At 48.1% G+C, this 18,340-nt stretch overlaps 1 protein-coding gene across 1 annotated transcript; it reads left to right on the top strand.

Moving 5' to 3' along the window:
• The first annotated feature begins 679 nt into the window (after positions 1-679).
• RCC1L (RCC1 like) lies at positions 680-18,339 on the top strand. The gene is made up of 11 exons (XM_071764952.1): positions 680-1,051; positions 2,027-2,156; positions 5,078-5,206; positions 6,190-6,256; positions 7,332-7,383; positions 9,672-9,756; positions 10,404-10,585; positions 11,993-12,077; positions 13,387-13,560; positions 15,256-15,341; positions 16,982-18,339. Exons 1-11 carry the CDS (start codon positions 755-757, stop codon positions 17,057-17,059), a joined length of 1,365 nt encoding a protein of 454 aa, XP_071621053.1. The 5' UTR covers positions 680-754; the 3' UTR covers positions 17,060-18,339.
• The last annotated feature ends 1 nt before the right edge of the window (position 18,340 follows it).

The raw sequence follows: 18,340 nt of genomic DNA on the forward strand, positions 1-18,340 counted from the left end.
GCCACACCAGCTGGGTCTTTTGGGTCTGCATGGAGGTTCGGGACTGGACCTAAGTTCAGCTTTGCGTCGATTTGGGTTCGGGTCCAGGTGTCATTTGGGTCGGGTTTGGGATGGAGTCTGGGTCTGAGTGTGAGGGTTTCGGTCTCGGTTTGGGTTTAAATCTGGGTCTGACACGAGGTTTGGGTCTGGACCAGGTTTAGGGTTAGTTTTGGGTCGGGGTCTAGGTTTGGGGCTGGGTGTAAGTCTGGATTTGGGTCTGGCCCAGGTTTGGGTCTGGCCCGGGCTTAGGGCTAGTTCCTGGTTCTGCGCTAGGTTTGGAGCTGGGTGTAAGTCCAGATTTGGGCCTGGGTTTGGGTCTGGACCGGACTCAGGGCTATTTCTGGGTCCAGGTCTAGGTTTAGAGCTGGGTGTAAGTCTTGATTCGGGCTTGGGTTTGGGTGTGGACGGGGCTAGTTCCTGGTTCTTCTCCAGGTTTGGATCTGGGTGTCAGTCCGGATCTGTGTCTGGGTTTGGCTCTGGTTCTGGTTCTGGTTCTGGCACCAGGTGCCGACTCCGGCCCGAACTCCCCCCTCCCGAGTTTCCCGGTGGGTCCCACCAGGGGCCGCCGTTGCCCTTTTAAGGCCGGGGTCACACGCGGCCCCTCGGGGCGGTGCCTCCCTCGTGCGCATGCGCGAAGCGGCGCCTGACGGGGAAGGGGAGGGAGAAGATGGCGGCGGGGCCGTGATCGCCTCAGGAGCCCTCAGGAGCCCCCAGGATGTGGCCGCTCCCCAGGGCGCTCCTCAGGGCCCCGCGGCGCCCGCCCCCGGCCCCCCACAGGGCTTTGTCCAAGCCGGCCGGGCCGCGGAGCTTCCGCCAGGTGAAGGAGGCTGAGGAGACCGCCCCGGTTTTCCAGTACGCGGGGAAAGCGGCCAAGAGGAAAGATCGCGTCTTCGTCTGGGGCTTCTGCTACTCGGGAGCTCTGGGCATCCCCAGCTTCGTGAAGCCCGATGTAGGCTGGAAGAAGCCGCGGAGGATCCAATCTACACCCTACAGGCTGGAGACGGAGGAGAAGGTGGGCCCAGGGGTGTGCTGAGAGCCGAACCGGACCGGTTCCTGCTCCCAGCTGGGAGGGGAGTTCGGTCAGGCAGCCCAGAGGCTTTTTCCTGATTATTCAGCCTTTTATTCCCGTAGCAGCACGGAGCACGGTGGGGTTTGGGTGTAACTATAGTAGCAGGGAATCTGGAACGTCTCCCAGTATCTATATACACACCTCTGGAACGTATATATATATGTACCTTTATCTATATATATACCTCTGGAATATATATATATGTGTACCTATATATATACACATACCTCTGGAATGTGTATGTATATATATATGTACCTATATCTATATATACACACCTCTGGAATGTATATATTTATACCTCTATCTATATGCACACCTCTGGAATATATATGTATGTACCTATATCTATATATACACACCTCTGGAACATATATGTATGTACCTTTATCTATATGCACACCTCTGGAATGTATACATGTGCACCTATAGCTACATACACACCTCTGGAACATATACATGCATGTTTCAGACATGCTCTTCTGGCCAGAGAAAGGCAGAGCTGTTATTCTGGGCTTTTTTGGGGCAAAAAGAGAGTAAAAAGGGGGTGTTTGTGTGCTTAATGTTGCTTTTTGGGTCTTGGGCAAGGGGCTTATTTGCTTGGTTTTAGCTGCACTTGCTGCGTGTCAGCAAATCCATCTTCCTGTTGTGTTCAAAAATAACCAAACAATCCAAATTATTAAAAAAAAATATAAATAAATGCATATAATATAATAATGTAATAATAAATGCATGCCCCAGAACCCTGGGGCAGTAATGTTGGACTTGAGTTCCCAGCACTGTGCTCCCCAGGGAGGAAGGTTTCTGGTGGTTTTTTTAAAAAGCCCAATTGTGCCACAAATTTGGGTCTGGCCTCGTGAAGGAGGGATAGCAGGGGGTTTACAACTGAACAGTGGGGTTTTTTTTTTGCCTCCCAAGATCTCCTCTGCTGCCTGTGGCTATGGATTCACACTGCTGTCCTCTAAAACCCCAGACATCATCAAAGTGTGGGGCATGGGGCTGAACAAGGATTCCCAGCTTGGATTCCAGAGAAGCAGAAGAGATCAAAGTAAGGATGGAGGTGGAGGAGGGGTGCAGGATACACGTGGTGTGGGGAACTTGGGGGCAGAAATCATGGAAAAATGTCCAGGAGGCTTTGGTGCAGGGCACAGGGATGTGCTTGGTTGGTTGGTTTGCTTTTTTTTTTGCTTTTTTTTTTTTTTTTTTCAAGAAAGATCTTAAAAATATTTGGTTGCATTTTATGTGCTTTCTAACCAGGTGTGCTGTGTTCTGCTCTTGGAGCATTGCCTGGGTGTAACTCCTTGCTCTGCAGGAGTGAGTGGGTGTTGGTTAAAGTGCTGCTGGGGCTGTGGTTTGTTACTTAATTTGTTTTTTTGTAAGGTTTTCTCCCCTCTGCTGCCATTGCATTTATGGAATTTCCCACCAAAATCTTCATGTGCAAGCAGTGGAATTTTGTGTGAAGCTCTTGGGTTGTTTTTTTTTTTTTTTTAACACCAAATTGCATTTTGAAGGACAAACATGTTATTCAGTCATTTTGTCTTTCACCAGGCTCTCTTTAATGATGATTTCTGTGCAGAATATTGCCACCTAAGACAAGTAAGAAAAGCACAAACTTCCCTTATGGAACAACTGGCTCTTACTGAAAAAAAACCCTCCATAAAAAACTGGGGAAAACCACATTAAAAGCAATTTTCTTCTTTATGGTCTTTGAGGGTGTCACACCCTGTGGTGTGGTACATCTGAGGTGGGCAAAAGATTAAACTTAGTGGAGAAACAGAAGAAAATTGCAGCTCCTGTGCAGGATGCAGACATGAACATGGTGCTGCCAAACTGCAGGGATTCCCCAGAGTGCAGACAGCAAGTGAGTTCTTGAGCAGCAGCTGCAAAAGGAAGGGCCCCTAGGAAAAGCCTCCACTCCCTTTTCCTTTTAAAGATTTGTCCTGGTTTAACACTGGCCCAGCAATTAAACTGAGTGACAGCTGCTCTCTATTGATCTCTCTCCTCCCTGATAAAGAAAGGAGAGAGAATAAGGGAGAGAGACTGATGGCTTGGAAACTAAACTACACAACTTTAATGGAACAGGAATGATAAATAGGAAAAATTACTAAATCTATACAAATATACAGGAAAATTGATCCCATGTTCCTTCCCCCAGTAACTCTCACGTCACCACCGAGGCTGCAGGGCAGCCCTGGGAAAGTCCAGGCTGGAATCCTGGGGTCAGGAGCAGTTGGGAGCTGGAGGCAGGAACACAGGGATTCAGGCTGGGATGGATCAGGAGCACAGGCAGAGGAAGGGATGGAATCTGGCATCTCTCTTGTCCCTTCCTCCCCAAAGGAGGCTGCAGGTGGGACCTCTGTATCCCTCTGGAGGGTAAAATGTTCCTCAGAGCTGAGCAGTGTCCTTGGCTCTGCACACCAGGCTCTGGCTGGAACTATAACCATGGAGTTATCAGTCCTAGAAGCAGACACTGACTGAGAAACTTGCTGTTAATTTCAGCAAGTGCAGCTGCTTACAAGAGACTGAGCTGAAAGCAAAAGTACAAGACAGAACATCCCCTTTATCCTGGCCCAAACCAGGCCAAGATTTCAGCTCTTACTCATTTTCCTGTCTTTCCTCTGACCACCTGATTATTTTTTTCCAGAGAATGCAGCAATAGGTTAAATAGTTCTGCAGTTCAAGCCCTGCTAAGGAAGGGAGGGTTCAGTGTTGGGTAGGATCTGGTGATCAGTGGGAACTTCAACTTCCCACAGCCAAGCTCCTGTTGGATGTGTTGCTTGTTACTCAGTGTTGCAAACTTGCTACCTGGGAGTTCCAGCACTCCCTCCCTGTAGCTGCAACCTGACTTTTAGATGGTTGTATTTCATACTCTAACTTCAGTTGTTTTCTAACCTAAATTACTCATCATTTACTCCCACCCTTCCTGAATTAGCCCCCTCATTGTTTCCCTCAGGTGTTAGCAGAGATGATACTGAGTTCATCACCACAGATCCCTGGGTGGCTCTGCTAGAGGGGACAGAGAAAGGAAAAGGATTTTTTGCTTTTTGACTTCCAAGTCTCTTGAGACAGGAACTTTGCTGCCTGTTCCTTCCACATTGCATGGATGGCTTCCCAGCCCTGCTGCCTCTGCATCAGTGTCAGAGGCTGCCTGTAGATTTTCTTGTTGGTTTGTTTTGGTTTTAATTGGAGGCACTGAGGACTATTTACAGGAGTGCTGTATGTGAGCAGAGCACTGCTTTGGGCCCTCTGGGGTTTGATCTCACTTGTTTCAGTGTCTTTCTTTGATATCAAAGCTTTTTATCTCCCCTTAACCTTTTCCTTAGCACTGATTTATGTTTTGCTGTTCTTTTTTTCCCCTTCCTTTCTTTTTCCCAGTTGACTCTAACTGATTACATATTCCTCAAGTTCCTAAATCTTCTACTACAGTCTGTCATTTCCTTTGGTAAATGACAGATCTCTTATCCCCTCTGGAGCCAGGCTAGCTAATGTTTCTTCCATTCCTTTCTTCTGAAAGGGCTTTTAATCTACAGGTTTTAAATATGAAGCCCTAAGATGTTTCTGTTCACCTTTTGTGCTCTCTGTGATTGCTACTCTTGAAACTTGTGAGCAGTTGCTCAGTTTGTGCTTGGTGTTATGCTCTCTAGTAACCCAACCTCCTTCACCAAAATGTTTGGAAGCCTCCAATTCCCAGGCCTGACCACCTGGAGCTGGAAAAACATTCAGCTGCTGGGCATGGGGAGTGGGATCCTTCAACCATCCCTCTGGCTTTTAACTTCTCCCTCACTATGGTGAATCCCAGTCACCCTTTTACTACAAATTAGTATCTTAGGTTTCTAAAGTTTATCTGCTTTTGTCACAAAATAAAAGTGAGTGTGTGTATGTACAACAAAATGAACAGCTCATGATGGCACTGCTTGGTGGGAGCAGTTTTAATTAAAAAGGCTTTTTAATTTCTCTCTCTTCCTTAAGCTAAGGGCTATGAATATGTCTTGGAACCATCTCCAATCCCTTTACCACTGGAGAAGCCACAGCAGACTCGAGTCTTGCAGGTGTCCTGTGGGAGAGCCCATTCCCTGGTCCTGACAGACAGTGAAGGAGGTAGAGTATCACTTGTGCTGGGGACAAGGGACACCTCAGAGGGCTTTCACAAAAAGCTCAGGCAAAGATTGTCTGCTGTCCTTTAGAGCCAGACCCTGGCTGCCCTGGCAATGCAGAGCAGGTAGCTGTTGTCCTGCTGGAAGGAGGAGAACTGTGCCTGGAGCTCTGCTTGGGTTGAGCAGGGCTTCAGCCCTGTCTGGGGGCTGCTCCCACCTCCAGTTCCTGGGGGGGTTGTGTTTTAAAAGTGACAGTTCTTGATTTCTTGAATAAGAGAATGCAAAACTTCTTCCCTCCTCTGTGCAGCCACTTTACAATGGAACTTTGCTCTTTGGATATGTAAAAGATCATGTGAAAGGATCTGTCTTCTTGTGAGAGTGAAGTGGCATTCAGCTTCCAGATGTGCTGGAAGCTTTTTCACTACAAATTGAAACATAAAATGGTTTTGCTTATCCAGCCCCTCACTGAAGCATAGCCAGGTTCAGTCAGACCTGTTTCTGAGTTCTTCTGGGTGGCTGTGCCAATACTCCTGTGTTACTTTCCCCTTGAAGCCCCAGAGTGCTCCATTTCTAAGAGAAATTAATTAACAGCTTTTTCTGCAGAGGATCTGGGAGTTGCCTGGTGCAGCAGTGCTGTGCTGGGGCATCCAGTGCTGCTGGGCTGGTTGCTGTCACACTGCTGGGGGAGCACTCAGCTAATTCTGCATCTCCTTGGCAACAGCAGCATCAATTAGGCAATTAATGACAAACAGCCAGAGGGCTCCAGGTACTGCTCCTCTGCCTGCAACAACATCACCAGGATATTGTTGAAAAAACCAAATTCAGCCACTGGAATGTGAGTGGACTTGGAGCTTTATGCCAGTTTTTACAGGACTGTCTTCCAGCTTGCATCCCAAGGACCACCTGGGAATGTTTTGTGTACCTGAAAAGAGGCTTTTGGGGGCTGGGACAGCAATCAAAGCAGTGCATTTTATCCTTGTTTTTCAGTTTTCACCATGGGGAACAATTCTTATGGACAATGTGGCCGGAAGGTTGTTGAAGATGAAACTTACAGGTGAGAGTCCAAAGCTTCTGGACTTCCTTAGTGTCAAAAACATCATTGCCTGAGAACAACCCTAGAGAACGAGCCTGGAGGTGGGAAAAATGTGGTCATACAAGGATGCCTTTTGAGATTAAGGAGCCTGAGAACAGGATTTTATGCTGCAGGCATCATATAAATAGCTTTAAACCCAGGCTGGGCAGAGCCCTCTCTGACCACATTCACAAAAGGCAGAGAGATGTCAGCAGCTGCCAGTGAGCAAACCCAGCCTGAGATAATTGGTGTTAGTAGTTGCTCTTCCTCTCCTCAGCCTCTCAGAGTGCAAGTGCAGTTTCTGAGGATGTTTGAAGTGGCCTTTAATGATGAAAGAGGCATCCTCTTGTTCAAGCTCTTTGCTTAACTGCCTTTGAATCTGTAGTGCTTTTGCTTCACAGGGGTTTTGTGGGCCACACCACAGCATGGTCTCAAAATGCTCTGTAGGATGGAAGTGGATGGTGGGAACATGTTGAAAGTTACTAATTTTCTGGCAGAGCCTAGAAGAGGGCTTGCTGATTGCTCCCTCCACTAGATTTGGCCTGGGGAGTTTAAGAAAAATAGCTGCAATTAGCTAGCTATTTATTTTTTTTTTTTCCCTGGTACTGGAAGTTTGTCATTGGAATGTTTGGAATTCCTGTTTTTGTGAAAGAGTGAAATGGATGTTAACATCACACTCTTTGTGCTCTGGGATTTGAATCTGGTTCATCTCTGGTTTCTGTGGGTCCTGCAGCTCTCTCCAGTGCCTGTGCTCATTCCAGACTAGGGAACCTGTCTGAGGGCTGCTCCCACCCCCAGTTCCCTGGGGGGGGGGGAGTGGTGTTTTAAAAGTGACAGGTTTTAAATTTTTAAATAAATGAACCAAAAACTTCTTCCTTCCTCTGTGCAGCCATTTTAAAGTGGAACTTTGCTGTTTGGCTATATAAGAGATCATGTGAAAGAATTTCTTCTTGTGAGAGTGCAGTAAAAGCAGGTCTGCCTTCACATTTTTTGTTGCAGTCCTCTGAAATCCTCTGTGTTGCCTTTTCTCTTCTCGGTGATGTGTGATGGTGTCCAGTGAAAGCCACCTGATCCATCAGCTGAATGAGTTTGACAGCAGAGTTGTCCAGGTAAGGATCTGTATGGAATTCTGAAGGTGGATTGAAAGCTGGCTGAGTAGCTGAGCCTGGAGGAGGGTAGTGACAGGGAAACATCTCCACTAATCACCTGGATGAGGGGGCAGAGTGTACCCTCAGCAAGTTTGCAGGTGACATAAAGCTGGGAGGAGTGAGTGGTACCAGAGGGTGGTGCTGCCAGACAGGGGCTGGAGAATTGGGCTGAGAGGAATCTCCTGAAGTTGGGCAAGGAGAAGGGCTGAGTCCTACACCTGGGAGAAACAACCCCAGACACCACCACTGTCTGCTGGGAGCCACCTGGCTGGGAAGCAGCTCTGCAGGAAAGACCCTGGGGGTCCCAGTGGACACCAGGATGAGCTTGAGGCAGCAGTGTGCCCTTCTGTAGAGAAGGCAAGTGGTATCCTGAGCTGCATTAGGGAGCAGGTTGCCAGCAGGCCAGGGGAGCTGGTCCTGGTGCTTAGTCCATACTGGGAGCATGATGTCCTTTCTGGGCTCCCCAGTACAAGAGAGAATGGACATCCTGGAAGGAGTCCAGCAAAGGGCTGTTAAGGTGATGAAGGGACTGGAACATCTCCCCTGGGAGGAAGTGTTGAGAGAGGTGGGATTATTTAGCTTGGAAAAGAGAAGGCTGGGAAGGTGTCTATGGAATGTCTGTCAATACTTGAAGGGAGGGTGCAGAGAAGATGGAACCAGGCCCTCAGTGGTGCAGTGGGGGGGACAAGAGGCAAGGGGTGCAAACTGAAACACAGGAGGTTCCCTCTGAACATCAGGAAACACCTCTTTACTGGCACAGGTTGCCCAGAGAGGTTGTGGTGGAGTCTCCCTCCTTGGAGGGAGTCAAAAGCCATCTGGACATGGGTCTGGACAACCTATAAGTGTCACTATAAGTGACCCTGCTTGAGCTGGGGACTTGGACCAGGTGATCTCCAGAGGTCCCTTCCTCACCCAGTCAGTGATTCTGTAATGGAGAAAAAAAGAAAATCAGTAGCAAATCAGTATTGAAGCTTGTTGAAACGATGAGGTAATTTACTATATTCTTGCCCATAAAAAGCCCAAGGTGGCATTTTGCTCCATGCCTCTGCAGAGCAGTTGCAGCTGGCAGTGCAGGGTCAGAACTTCCTGAAGGATTTGCTGGGAATGCCAGTGCACTCTTTGCTTGCTTGAGTTCCAGGTAACACCTGCACAGCAGGGTGGTTGTTCTGGTGCCTCATCTCTCCCTGTCCTGATTGTTTGCTCTCGTTACCCTTTGGCACTTCCATATCACTTGAACTGTTTCCTTTTGCTTTTTATTTCCCCATTTCAAAACTGAGCCATGAGGCTGCTCACCTGGGCTGGCCAGCAATTCCCTAGGGCAGGCTTCAGGAGAGCAAGGGGCTGCAAAGAGGTGTAAATACCCCTGAGTCTGCACCCAGCTGCAACATTTGCAGGCACAGGAGCAGTTCCCTGGTGTGTCTGCAGCACTGCAGCAGTATTCTGGGGGCAGACATTGCTCCTGTTCCATGGAGCATCCCAGGAAGCAGGGGTCACTCGTGATGGAGCATGCCATGGTACATCCCAATGAGGTTTTGAATTGGGCTTGAAAACTTCTGTTTGGATTGTTTGTGATTTTATTTATTTTCAAGTTGAGTCGTTGGTACAGTCTTTGCAGAAGTTAATATTGTGCTTAATGTTCTTGGGACTCAGGCTGCTGACATGGGGATCCCTTTAATCTATGGCTGGTTTTTAATGTCTGCTTTTGAAGGCCTTGTCTTCAATTCCTGCCAAGCCTGTGGAAGACATGACTGCTGGTTCACCAGAAATGTCAGTTTGAGAACAGATGTGTTCCTTGAGCCCTGAGATGGCAAGGAATCAATAGCAGTTTGTAGTTGGCACCAGGAGCCATGTGGTAACACTCTGGGAAGGGAGATCTCTTATTTACTCTTTGTTGGTTTATTGTGTTGCCCTGCTGAATCCAGCTTTCTGTTAACTCCTCCTCCTTGTGGATCTCAGAACAACTCAGCTGCAGCATGCATGGCTTCCTGCAAGGACAATTCTGCTCTTTTCTGTGCTGTATTGTGCTTTTCTGAGCCTTCCCTCTCTGTAGAGCCATTTGGTCTGGAGAGAAAGGTGAAATCCTGAGCTGATGGGCATTGCAGGGGTACACTGGAGGGACATCTGGACTTGATGATCACAGATCTCAATAATTGTGTGATTGCTGAGTTTATCTGCCAGTAATGGTTCATTAAATCAGTTCTGAACACGTGGCCTTTCCTGACCAGCTCTGGATTTTTCTTTGTGTGCAGGTTGTGTGTGGGCAGGACCACAGCCTGTTTAGAACCCAGAAAGGTTCAGTCTATGCATGTGGATGGGGAGCTGATGGACAAACAGGTAGGAGCTCAGCTCAGCTTTTGTGTCAGTGAGTGGGTGAACAGGGCAAGCTCTCCTCATTTAGGGGAACAGAAAGGGGCTTGGTATGTTTCCAGCTGTGTGCAGATGTTCTCAGTGCTCTTGTGTAACCCAACTCTGAGACAGACCAGTTCATTTTTGGAGCAGCTTTAGGATGTCACCCTGGCAATCCAAGCAGGCAGTCTGAGGAGAATGTGTCTGAAGCTTGGGAAGGGATGTGGCAGTGGCATGGGAAGGTTTGCTCCCTGGCTCTGGGCAGGCTTTTCCTTCCCAGTTCTCATTTCAGGATCTCTTCTACTTCTTTCTTTTTTTGACCTGACAGAGAACTTCAGCAGCCACTGCAGTCTTAGCATGGAATCTTTAAGCCAGGCCCTTTTTCTTGTTGCCTTTTTCTGACCAAGACTGTGATTGTGTGAAGTTCTGTGCTCTTGAGAGGTGGCTTTGGCCAGTAGAGCTGGGGTTGGTGGCTTCTTGGCCACTGAAGCTGGTAGTCAAGAGATGTGGACAGAAAGATTTCTTTTGGGGACAGGGTGATTGGGTTATAAGCTGGCAAAATGGTCCTATGCAGGTGTTAAAAATATGTCTGGAAAAGAATTCCTCATCATCTCTCTACTTTTTTTTTCTTTCAGGGCTTGGACACTACAACATCACCAGTGTTCCCACCAAGCTACGTGGTGACATTGCAGGAGTAAACATTATTCAGGTCTCTTCCTATGGGGACTGCTGTCTGGCTGTGTCAGATGAAGGAGATGTCTTTGGCTGGGGAAATTCAGAATACTTGCAGTTGGCATCTGTCACAGAAACCACACAGGTCAGTTGGCCTGGGGATTTGGTACATGTTTCAGTTTAGCTGCTGTGTACAGAGTTTAAAATTAGACACTGGGTTTTTAGGCTCAGGGTTTTTTTGGCAGCAGGAAAGCAGCAGCACTAGCAGGCTGGTTCTACCTGTGCTTACACACCCATCTGTCTGGAATGTTTGCACAGCTTTAGGGCAGTGTGTTCCCAGGCACTGATAGGCAAAGGCTTGTGCCTCCTCACCCCAGTCTGTTTGTCTGTAAAAAGGAAGAGTCCACCCTGTGCTCTTCTTCCCCATCCCCTGGACTTTGCACCAAGCTGAGCTGCAGCTCCAGTGTTTCTGCTGGTTTCAGGACAGGAGGTGGTTTTGTGGCTGACTGAGCTGGAGTGTCAAGTGGTTCTGCTTTGAGTATGGTCCAGAGGACCCTTGGAAGTCCTTTCCCCTCCTGTACATTGGTGAATTTATAACAACTTTGGTAGATGAGTCCTAAACAAATCCCACTGTCTCACAGATAAAAAGATTTTTGGAGCAAGCTCATGTGGGGCAAAAATATAGTGCTGACTTGACAATAAGCATTGTAGTACTGAGGTAATTAGATGGTCTTCTCTTACAGTTAGTGTAGGAAATGGAGTCAGGGAATTAATTAATACCCAGGCTATTTTTGGCAGAGTGCTAAGAGCAGAGAATTGCATTAGTACAGCTTTAGTAAAACATGTGCCTTTGTTTCCCATGGCTCCTCTGGTGTATCCTGGTTGTAGGGCTATTAATGAGACCCCCAAGGCCTGAGGACAGTGACAGGTTAAGCAGGGTGGTAGTTTCCTGGCTGGGTGTTTGGGGGAGGTCAGAGGGCTCTGAAATGGTTGGAAGGCACATTTGCCAAAGCAGTTTTAGGTACAATACAAATAAATTCCAAATCCTGGGACAACAGAGCTGGATATTACCTGTGAAATCCAAGGTCACTGTTCACATGTGTTTAATACTGTTGTATTAAACTGAATCAAATCAGAAGGATTTTCTTCAAGTGATTTTTTTTCCCCTGGTGTGTTCAAAAATGTCACCACAGACCAAATTTTAGTGATCTTGTCCATTGTAAAACTTGACAATATGATCACCTATTGACTTTCCCTTTGTGCCTGACTTACAGAGCCAGGAATATGGGCAGACCTTAAGCATTCCCAGCTTTGTTACCAGGCATGTCAGCATTCCAGTGGGTAAATTTTTCCACTTTGTCTGCACTCTTAGCCTTAATGAATTTCATGTTAATTTTTTAACCTTGAGACTTGCAGTCACCCCATTATTCAGGCAGTAAAGGTTGTTTGTATCAGGAGTTCAGTGTGTGGAAGCTCTGACCAGAGAAAAGTTGTAACTTCATGTCTCATTTTTTTACCTTATGTTTCATGCCTCTTCTCCAACCCCACACAGGTGAATGTTCCCAGACATTTGCCTTTCAAGATTGGGAGGATCAAGGAGGCTGCCTGTGGAGGAACTGGCAATCTTGTGCTAACAGGTGAGTTCACTTTTCCAATCACCATTTCCAGAGCAAAGCCATGCAGGAGGGGTTACACCATGGAGCAAGCATCCTGCTCACTTGGGAACAGGGAATTTTGAGGACAGCTTAGGGCTCTGAGAGCTGGGTGATTTAAGAATGCCTTCTGGGAGTTATCTTCACTCACTGCAGAGCTTTTTGCTTCCAGGACCTGCTGTGTGAGCTCTGACACAAAGCAGAACAAGAGCATGGTGGCTGCTTGCTGGTCTGAGCTCCCAGGGGCTTTCTGTGTCCTGTGCTAAGATGCATCTGGGAGGGCACTGAGGCAACACTTGAGAGAAGGAAGAGCCCTTCAGACTCCATACAAACCTGACAAATAAATGAGAAACCAGGCTGGAAAGTAGGGTTGTGGGTTGTTTTGGGGTCATTTGTGGCATTTTTGTTCCTCTTGACCATTTTGGGTTCTGGTTTGGAGCACTTTGAGGGCGTTTCTGGGTCTTTTTGGGTTGTTTTGGGGTCATTTGGGACGTTTTGGGGTTTCTGGGCCATTTTGGGGTCAGTTTGGAGCTATTTTGGGCTGTTTTGGGGTCTTTTGGGGTCTCGGCCATTTTGGGTTCTGGTTTGGGGCATTTTGAGGGCGTTTCTGGGTCTGTCTTGGTTTTTTTGGGGTCGTTTGGGACGTTTTGGTGCTTCTGGGCCATTTTGGGGTCAGTTTGGAGCTATCAGTGGGACTTGGTGAAGGCTGCTTTGGCTTGCCAGTGGCCTGGGGAGCACAGCTGCAAAGTCAAGGAGTGAGGGAGGAGTTTGTGCTGCATTTTTGAAGGCTCATCTCAGGGAGGATGTTCACATTTATGAGGTGGTGGTTGTGAGGACATTTCAGCTCCTAGCCTGAAGGGAGCAGAGCCAGCAGACACAGCAGCCTACCCTCTCCTACCACTGTCTCACTGCTGCCTTTCCCAGCACCCAGCTCAGGCCAGGCAGGGTGAGGAGTTTGCTGCTGGCTTGGCTGTGCCTCAAAGGAAAAAGCACTGATAATAAAACACTGTCCCATCAGGCAGCAAGCTGAGGTATTTTATCCAGCCCACGCTAATGTTGGCATTATTTCCCCATGAAAGTTTTGCCTCTGAAGCTCAGTCTGCTTGGACAGCTTTGGAAAAACTGAAGGAATCTGGATGGGAAATGAATTGTTTGCTGATTTTCAGTAATCAAAAGGTGCTGGGCTGCTCAGGGAGAAAGGAAAATATCCCTTTGGCTCTGGTTAGCTCTTGGTCATGGCATGAATTTCACAAGCACAGACTTTCTTACAGGATGTCTTCTTGTTGTAATGCAGAAGAAGGAAATGTTTTTGTCTGGGGATATGGAATTCTTGGGAAAGGACCAAACCTCCAGGAGACAGCAGTGCCAGAGATGATCCCACCCAATCTTTTTGGCTGCTCGGACTCCAACCCGGACGCCCGCGTCGCTCACGTTCGCTGTGGGCTCAGCCATTTTGCAGCCCTCACCAGTAAGTTCCTGGTCCTGCTGTTGTGGGGAGGTCACGTTGCTGTATTACTGGCAGTTGCAATTAAAAAAAAAAAAGCTTCCATCTTTCTTTAACCAAATTTAAACCAAACTGTGCAGCACTGGCACGTAGAGGTGTCAGCACGGTTTCTAACGCAGGCAGAGTTGTGATAAAGCTTATTAAAATGTGAATATGTGGCTATTCCATACCTGTCATTTTTAGAAGTAGCTTATGATTTAATTAAGAAATTGTTACTCTTCTACAGCAAACAAAAATTGCCTCAACCAGGAAAATCTGCAAGGTTTTTTCATTTCCTTGTCAGTCAGTCAGTCGCACTTTAGAAGCAGCAGGAGTTCATCTGTTAAATGGATTAACTAGAACTGAGAGTCTAAATCAGAGGTAGATGTCAGGGTTTCTTGCCTCTTCTGACCAAGAAAAGCTTCTTGGCTTCTCAGTTAGCAATATGAGGTGTGAGGACCTACACATTTAATATACAAAGGGTGTGATAACAGAGTTATTCTGTCATAACAGAATGTTAGGGGTTGGAAGGGAGCTCTGGAGATCACCTAGTCCAACCCCCCTGCCAGAGCAGGGTCACCCAGAGCAGGGTGGCATCCAGAAGGGTTTTCAGTGTCTCCAGAGACAAAGACTCCATCACCTCTCTGGTCAGGCTGTTCAGTGCTCTGCCACCCTCAAAGCAAGGAAGTTCCTCCTCATGTTTAGATGGAACCTCCTATGGTCAAGTCTGTGCCTGTTACCTCTTGTCCTGTCACTGAGCACCGCTGAAAAAAAGACTGACCCCATCCTGCTGACACCCACCCACCCACAGTGACACTTTGTTAAGTTTCTGGTGGACTTAAAACCAACCTTAGTTTTGAATTTGAAAGTCACTTAAAAACGGGCAGCAGAGGGCAGCAGCACAGAAACCCCATGTACTGTGTAGCCATACAAGAAAAGTGCCAGGTGCCACCGTGCTTGGTCCTTCTGGGGGAAGGTCCATGTGTGGCACTGTCTGTCAGGTTACTGGGTGCTTGGAATTGGTCTGTCTGGTGTTCAGGAAACATCAGAATCTCTGTTTTGATTCAATTCTATTTATATTATAGATCATTTTGGTTGTCTCTACTGTGGGGCTGATCTGAACACTGCTGAGATGTACATGTTTTGCCTAGCAGCTTAGAACTCCCCCAACTTTGTTGAACAGAGGTGTTTTCTTTTCCCCAGCTGTCACTAGAAGGTCCTTTCTGTCAGACAGCTGAATTGCCAGTCTCCAGGTGATGGCCTGGGACAGATTTCACTGCCTTGCCTGCCCTGTTTGCTGTGCTGATGTGGGTCAGCTGTAGTTGTCTGACTTCCAGCACAAGTGGTTCACTTCCCCACAAATGATTCCCTGGAATCATTTCTGCTGCACTCTTTCTTCAAATAAAATTCCAAAAGCAAGAGCTGTAAGAGGGGGAAGCAAAGATTTATACCCAGAACTTGCTGCTTGTCCTGCTCATCAGGCACCATTTTCCCCAAGCACATTTCTTGTACTTGGAGCTGAACTTGATGGGTTTTGTGCTGCATGTATAACCCTTTATACTCCCAGAAGTACTGTAACCCACACTTGCCAACATCACAAATAGATTTCATCCTTTTTAATGGCTCTTCCCTGTTTATTATGCTTTTTATTCTTTTTTTTTTTTTTCCCTATGTGTATAGACAGAGGAGAACTGTTTGTATGGGGCAAGAACCTAAGAGGATGCCTAGGAACTGGAAGAAAGGAAGACCAGTATTTCCCATGGAGGGTAAGGATGGTGTTAAAGCCAAGTGTATATTCCTTAGCTAGTTATTAGTGCTTGTTATCCTCAGGGCCAGAAACATGCTCTGTAGTTTTGTTGAATATCTCCAGGGACAAAGACTCCATCACCTCTCTGGTCAGGCTGTTCCAATGTTCTGCTACCCTCAAAGCAAAGAAGTTCCTCCTCATGTTTAGATGGAACTTCCTATGGTCAAGTAATTTTGCAAGAAGTGGAAGCCTAAGATGACTGTAGAACTGCTGTGTTTTCCAGAGATCCTTCCCTAACCTGCTTAGGTGTGCAGTAAAGTGTTTCAGTCTTCTGGCTCTGCTGTTTCAGTGTGGATTTCACACATCCCAAAGCAAAACCTGGTGCTGTGCAGTTTCTGAACACTTCTTGTCTTCCTCCTGTCCACAGTCTTCTACTTGCTGCCCCTTACAGCCTCTTCCCTCCCTTCCTAATCTTCCACTCCACTTTTGTAAGGAAAACCAGCAGTATTGGTTATCAGTGACCCAAAAGATTTGTATGACTCACCTAAATTAGGTGAAGGTTTTGGTCATGGTGGCCAGACTAGGGGCAGCAGGTCCTCCCCCTGCTCCTCCACCAAGTCAAGCAGTGGTGCTGCTGGGTCACTGGGCTGCCTGTGTTTTCATAGCTGTTTCACAATGCTTCCAGTTCCACTCCCTTCCCTGATGGCTCTGAGAGCCAAACTCTGTGGGTGTAGAGAGTCTTTGGCTCTGGATTCAGCACTCAGCCTAACAGATGTTCCCAGTCTCCACAGAGGCCAAGTAGGAGAGGTGGAAGGCAATCAGTTGGACCACCCTGGAGTCCCTTCCCATGTGTCTCAGCTTGCAGTGGATGTGTTCCTTTAGCCTCCTCCTTTTAAAAATGAACAAAGGCCAACTCTGGAGCTTTTGCCTGAAATCCCAGTGCTGTGGCTGGGTGGAGTCCCTGAATTCCCCAGGTGGAGTCCCTGAATTCACTGAGTGATGGAACATCCAGGTTGCCCTGAGTGTGGCCACAGGGCTGTGATCCCTCAAACAGCCAACTCCTGCCTGACAGTGCTGCAGCAATTTTCCAAAGCAGGAACAGCTGCCAGGGCACTGTCTGTAACCTCCTGCCCCAGAAGGAGCTCTCTCCCTCTCCCTTAGCTCTGAGGAAAAGCCTCAGAGCTTCCCTGGAGCTTCCCTGCAGTGTGAAGCTCACCCAGAGTGGGAGGGCTGTAACCACCCTGGTCAGCAAGGGGGGGATCTCCTGAGCATCAGAGCCCACAGCTCCCAGAGCAGAGGTGAGCTGGCTGCCTGGTTTTAATTCTGCTGGGGAGAGAGGAGGCAAATCCTTGTGGTGCTTGGGCAGATCCTCCTCCTGCTGCCTGGCTGGCTCAGCTTGGTCATGCTGAGCTCTTGCTCTGCCCTTCCAAAGGTTTCCATGTTCCTGGGAAGGCAGGGAGGGAACGTTTCACAGCTCAGTGCAGAGGCAGATCTGGTGCCTGAATCTTACTTGCCAGGTTTTCCAGATGGCCCTTTCATAGGGACAGGTCCCAGTGAAAGCAGCTGGCACGGGAAGCAGGAGGAGGGTGACAAATAGGACACAAAATGGGTGCAGAGGAGCAGCTTGAGGAATAACCTGCCTGTGTGTGTCTGCCCCAGGTGACTGTCCCCGGGGAGGTGGTGGATGTTGCTTGTGGAGTTGATCATATGGTCAGCATGGTGAAGTCTTTCACCTAGTGATGCTGCTGGGCCTCAGCACCCTGATGAGGAGACTTGCTGCTGACAAACTGCTTGGAAAGGAACCCATCCCACAAAGCCAAAGAAGAAGTGACTGTGAGCTGGGACAGCCCAAGCAGTGCCTGGGGGTGGTGTCATCTCTGCATCATTGAAAAGCTCTGGCCTGGCTGCAGAAGGATTTCTCTTCCCTGAGGAGAGTGGAAATGCAGGGAGTGCTCTGGCTGGTTCATAAGGAGCTTCCAAAGATCCTGAAGCCCATCCCAGAGCTGGTGAGTCCCTCTGTGTGGAAGGGTGAAGAGCATCTCCCTCAGGAAGACTGGCATGGGATGAAAGCTGTAGCAGAGGCCATGGATTTATGGCCACTTCCCTGTCACCAGCTCTGGGCTGTCAGTGTTGGGCTGAGCCAAATCTGTTTCTCAAAGGAAAGGTTTTTCTCTTTTTTGGAATTATTCTTTATGTGACATAAATGTCAGGCTGGCTGTTGGACCAGCACCAGCTGCACTCTGCCCAGGCTGTGGGAGGGCAGGAGGTGGTGTAGATGGAGGCAGGAGCAGTGCTCTGACCCCAGGGGGGGAGATGCTTTCCCTGAGGACTTGAGAGGCTGGACACCCAAAGAACTCCTCTGTCAAACTGGAAAAGTGAGAACTGGTTTGCAGGGGGCAGTACAGATAATTTGAAGAAGGCAGGGAAAGGGGAAGCAGAGGGCTGGAAGGCCAGGTGTGCAGTGAGCACAGCCAGTGCAAGCTGCTGCTGGAGGCAGGCTGGAAACAGAGCTTTCTCTGAGCAGGGTTGGTGCTCAGTGTACCTGATCAGTTCTCACTGCTCATCAGGGACTTTTTTCTTTATCTGCTGACCCCAAACGCTGCCTTGGATTTTTTGGGGGAGTCTGTGCACCCTTTCTGCCTCCTCAGGGGTGTGGTGGCTCTGCTCCCAAGGCCCTTGTAAACCAGCCAGGCTTTTTGGCAGTGCCTAGCAGGGAGAGGACTCTGAAAGGTAAGCAGCAGAGCCTTTTTTCTTGGTGCTTTCTTAGCAGAGAAGTTGTGATGACCACATCTGGGACACAGTAACCTGCTGGGGATGGGATGGGATGGGATGGAACAGCTGTGTGCCTGGAGCTGCAACTCACCCCATCTCAGGGTGGGAAACTGTCTCCTGGGAAATACTCCAAATCTCAGGCAGAGTTGCACCATTTCACTCTGTGCAGAATACTGTGTCAATTATTTTGGCTAAGTCCTAGCTCATATGTTTTTAATAAAGTGTTTATAAAGTCTTTATCATTAC

Source organism: Heliangelus exortis, chromosome 21 (assembly GCF_036169615.1).
Source record: "Heliangelus exortis chromosome 21, bHelExo1.hap1, whole genome shotgun sequence".
Taxonomy (NCBI): Eukaryota; Metazoa; Chordata; class Aves; order Apodiformes; family Trochilidae; genus Heliangelus; species Heliangelus exortis.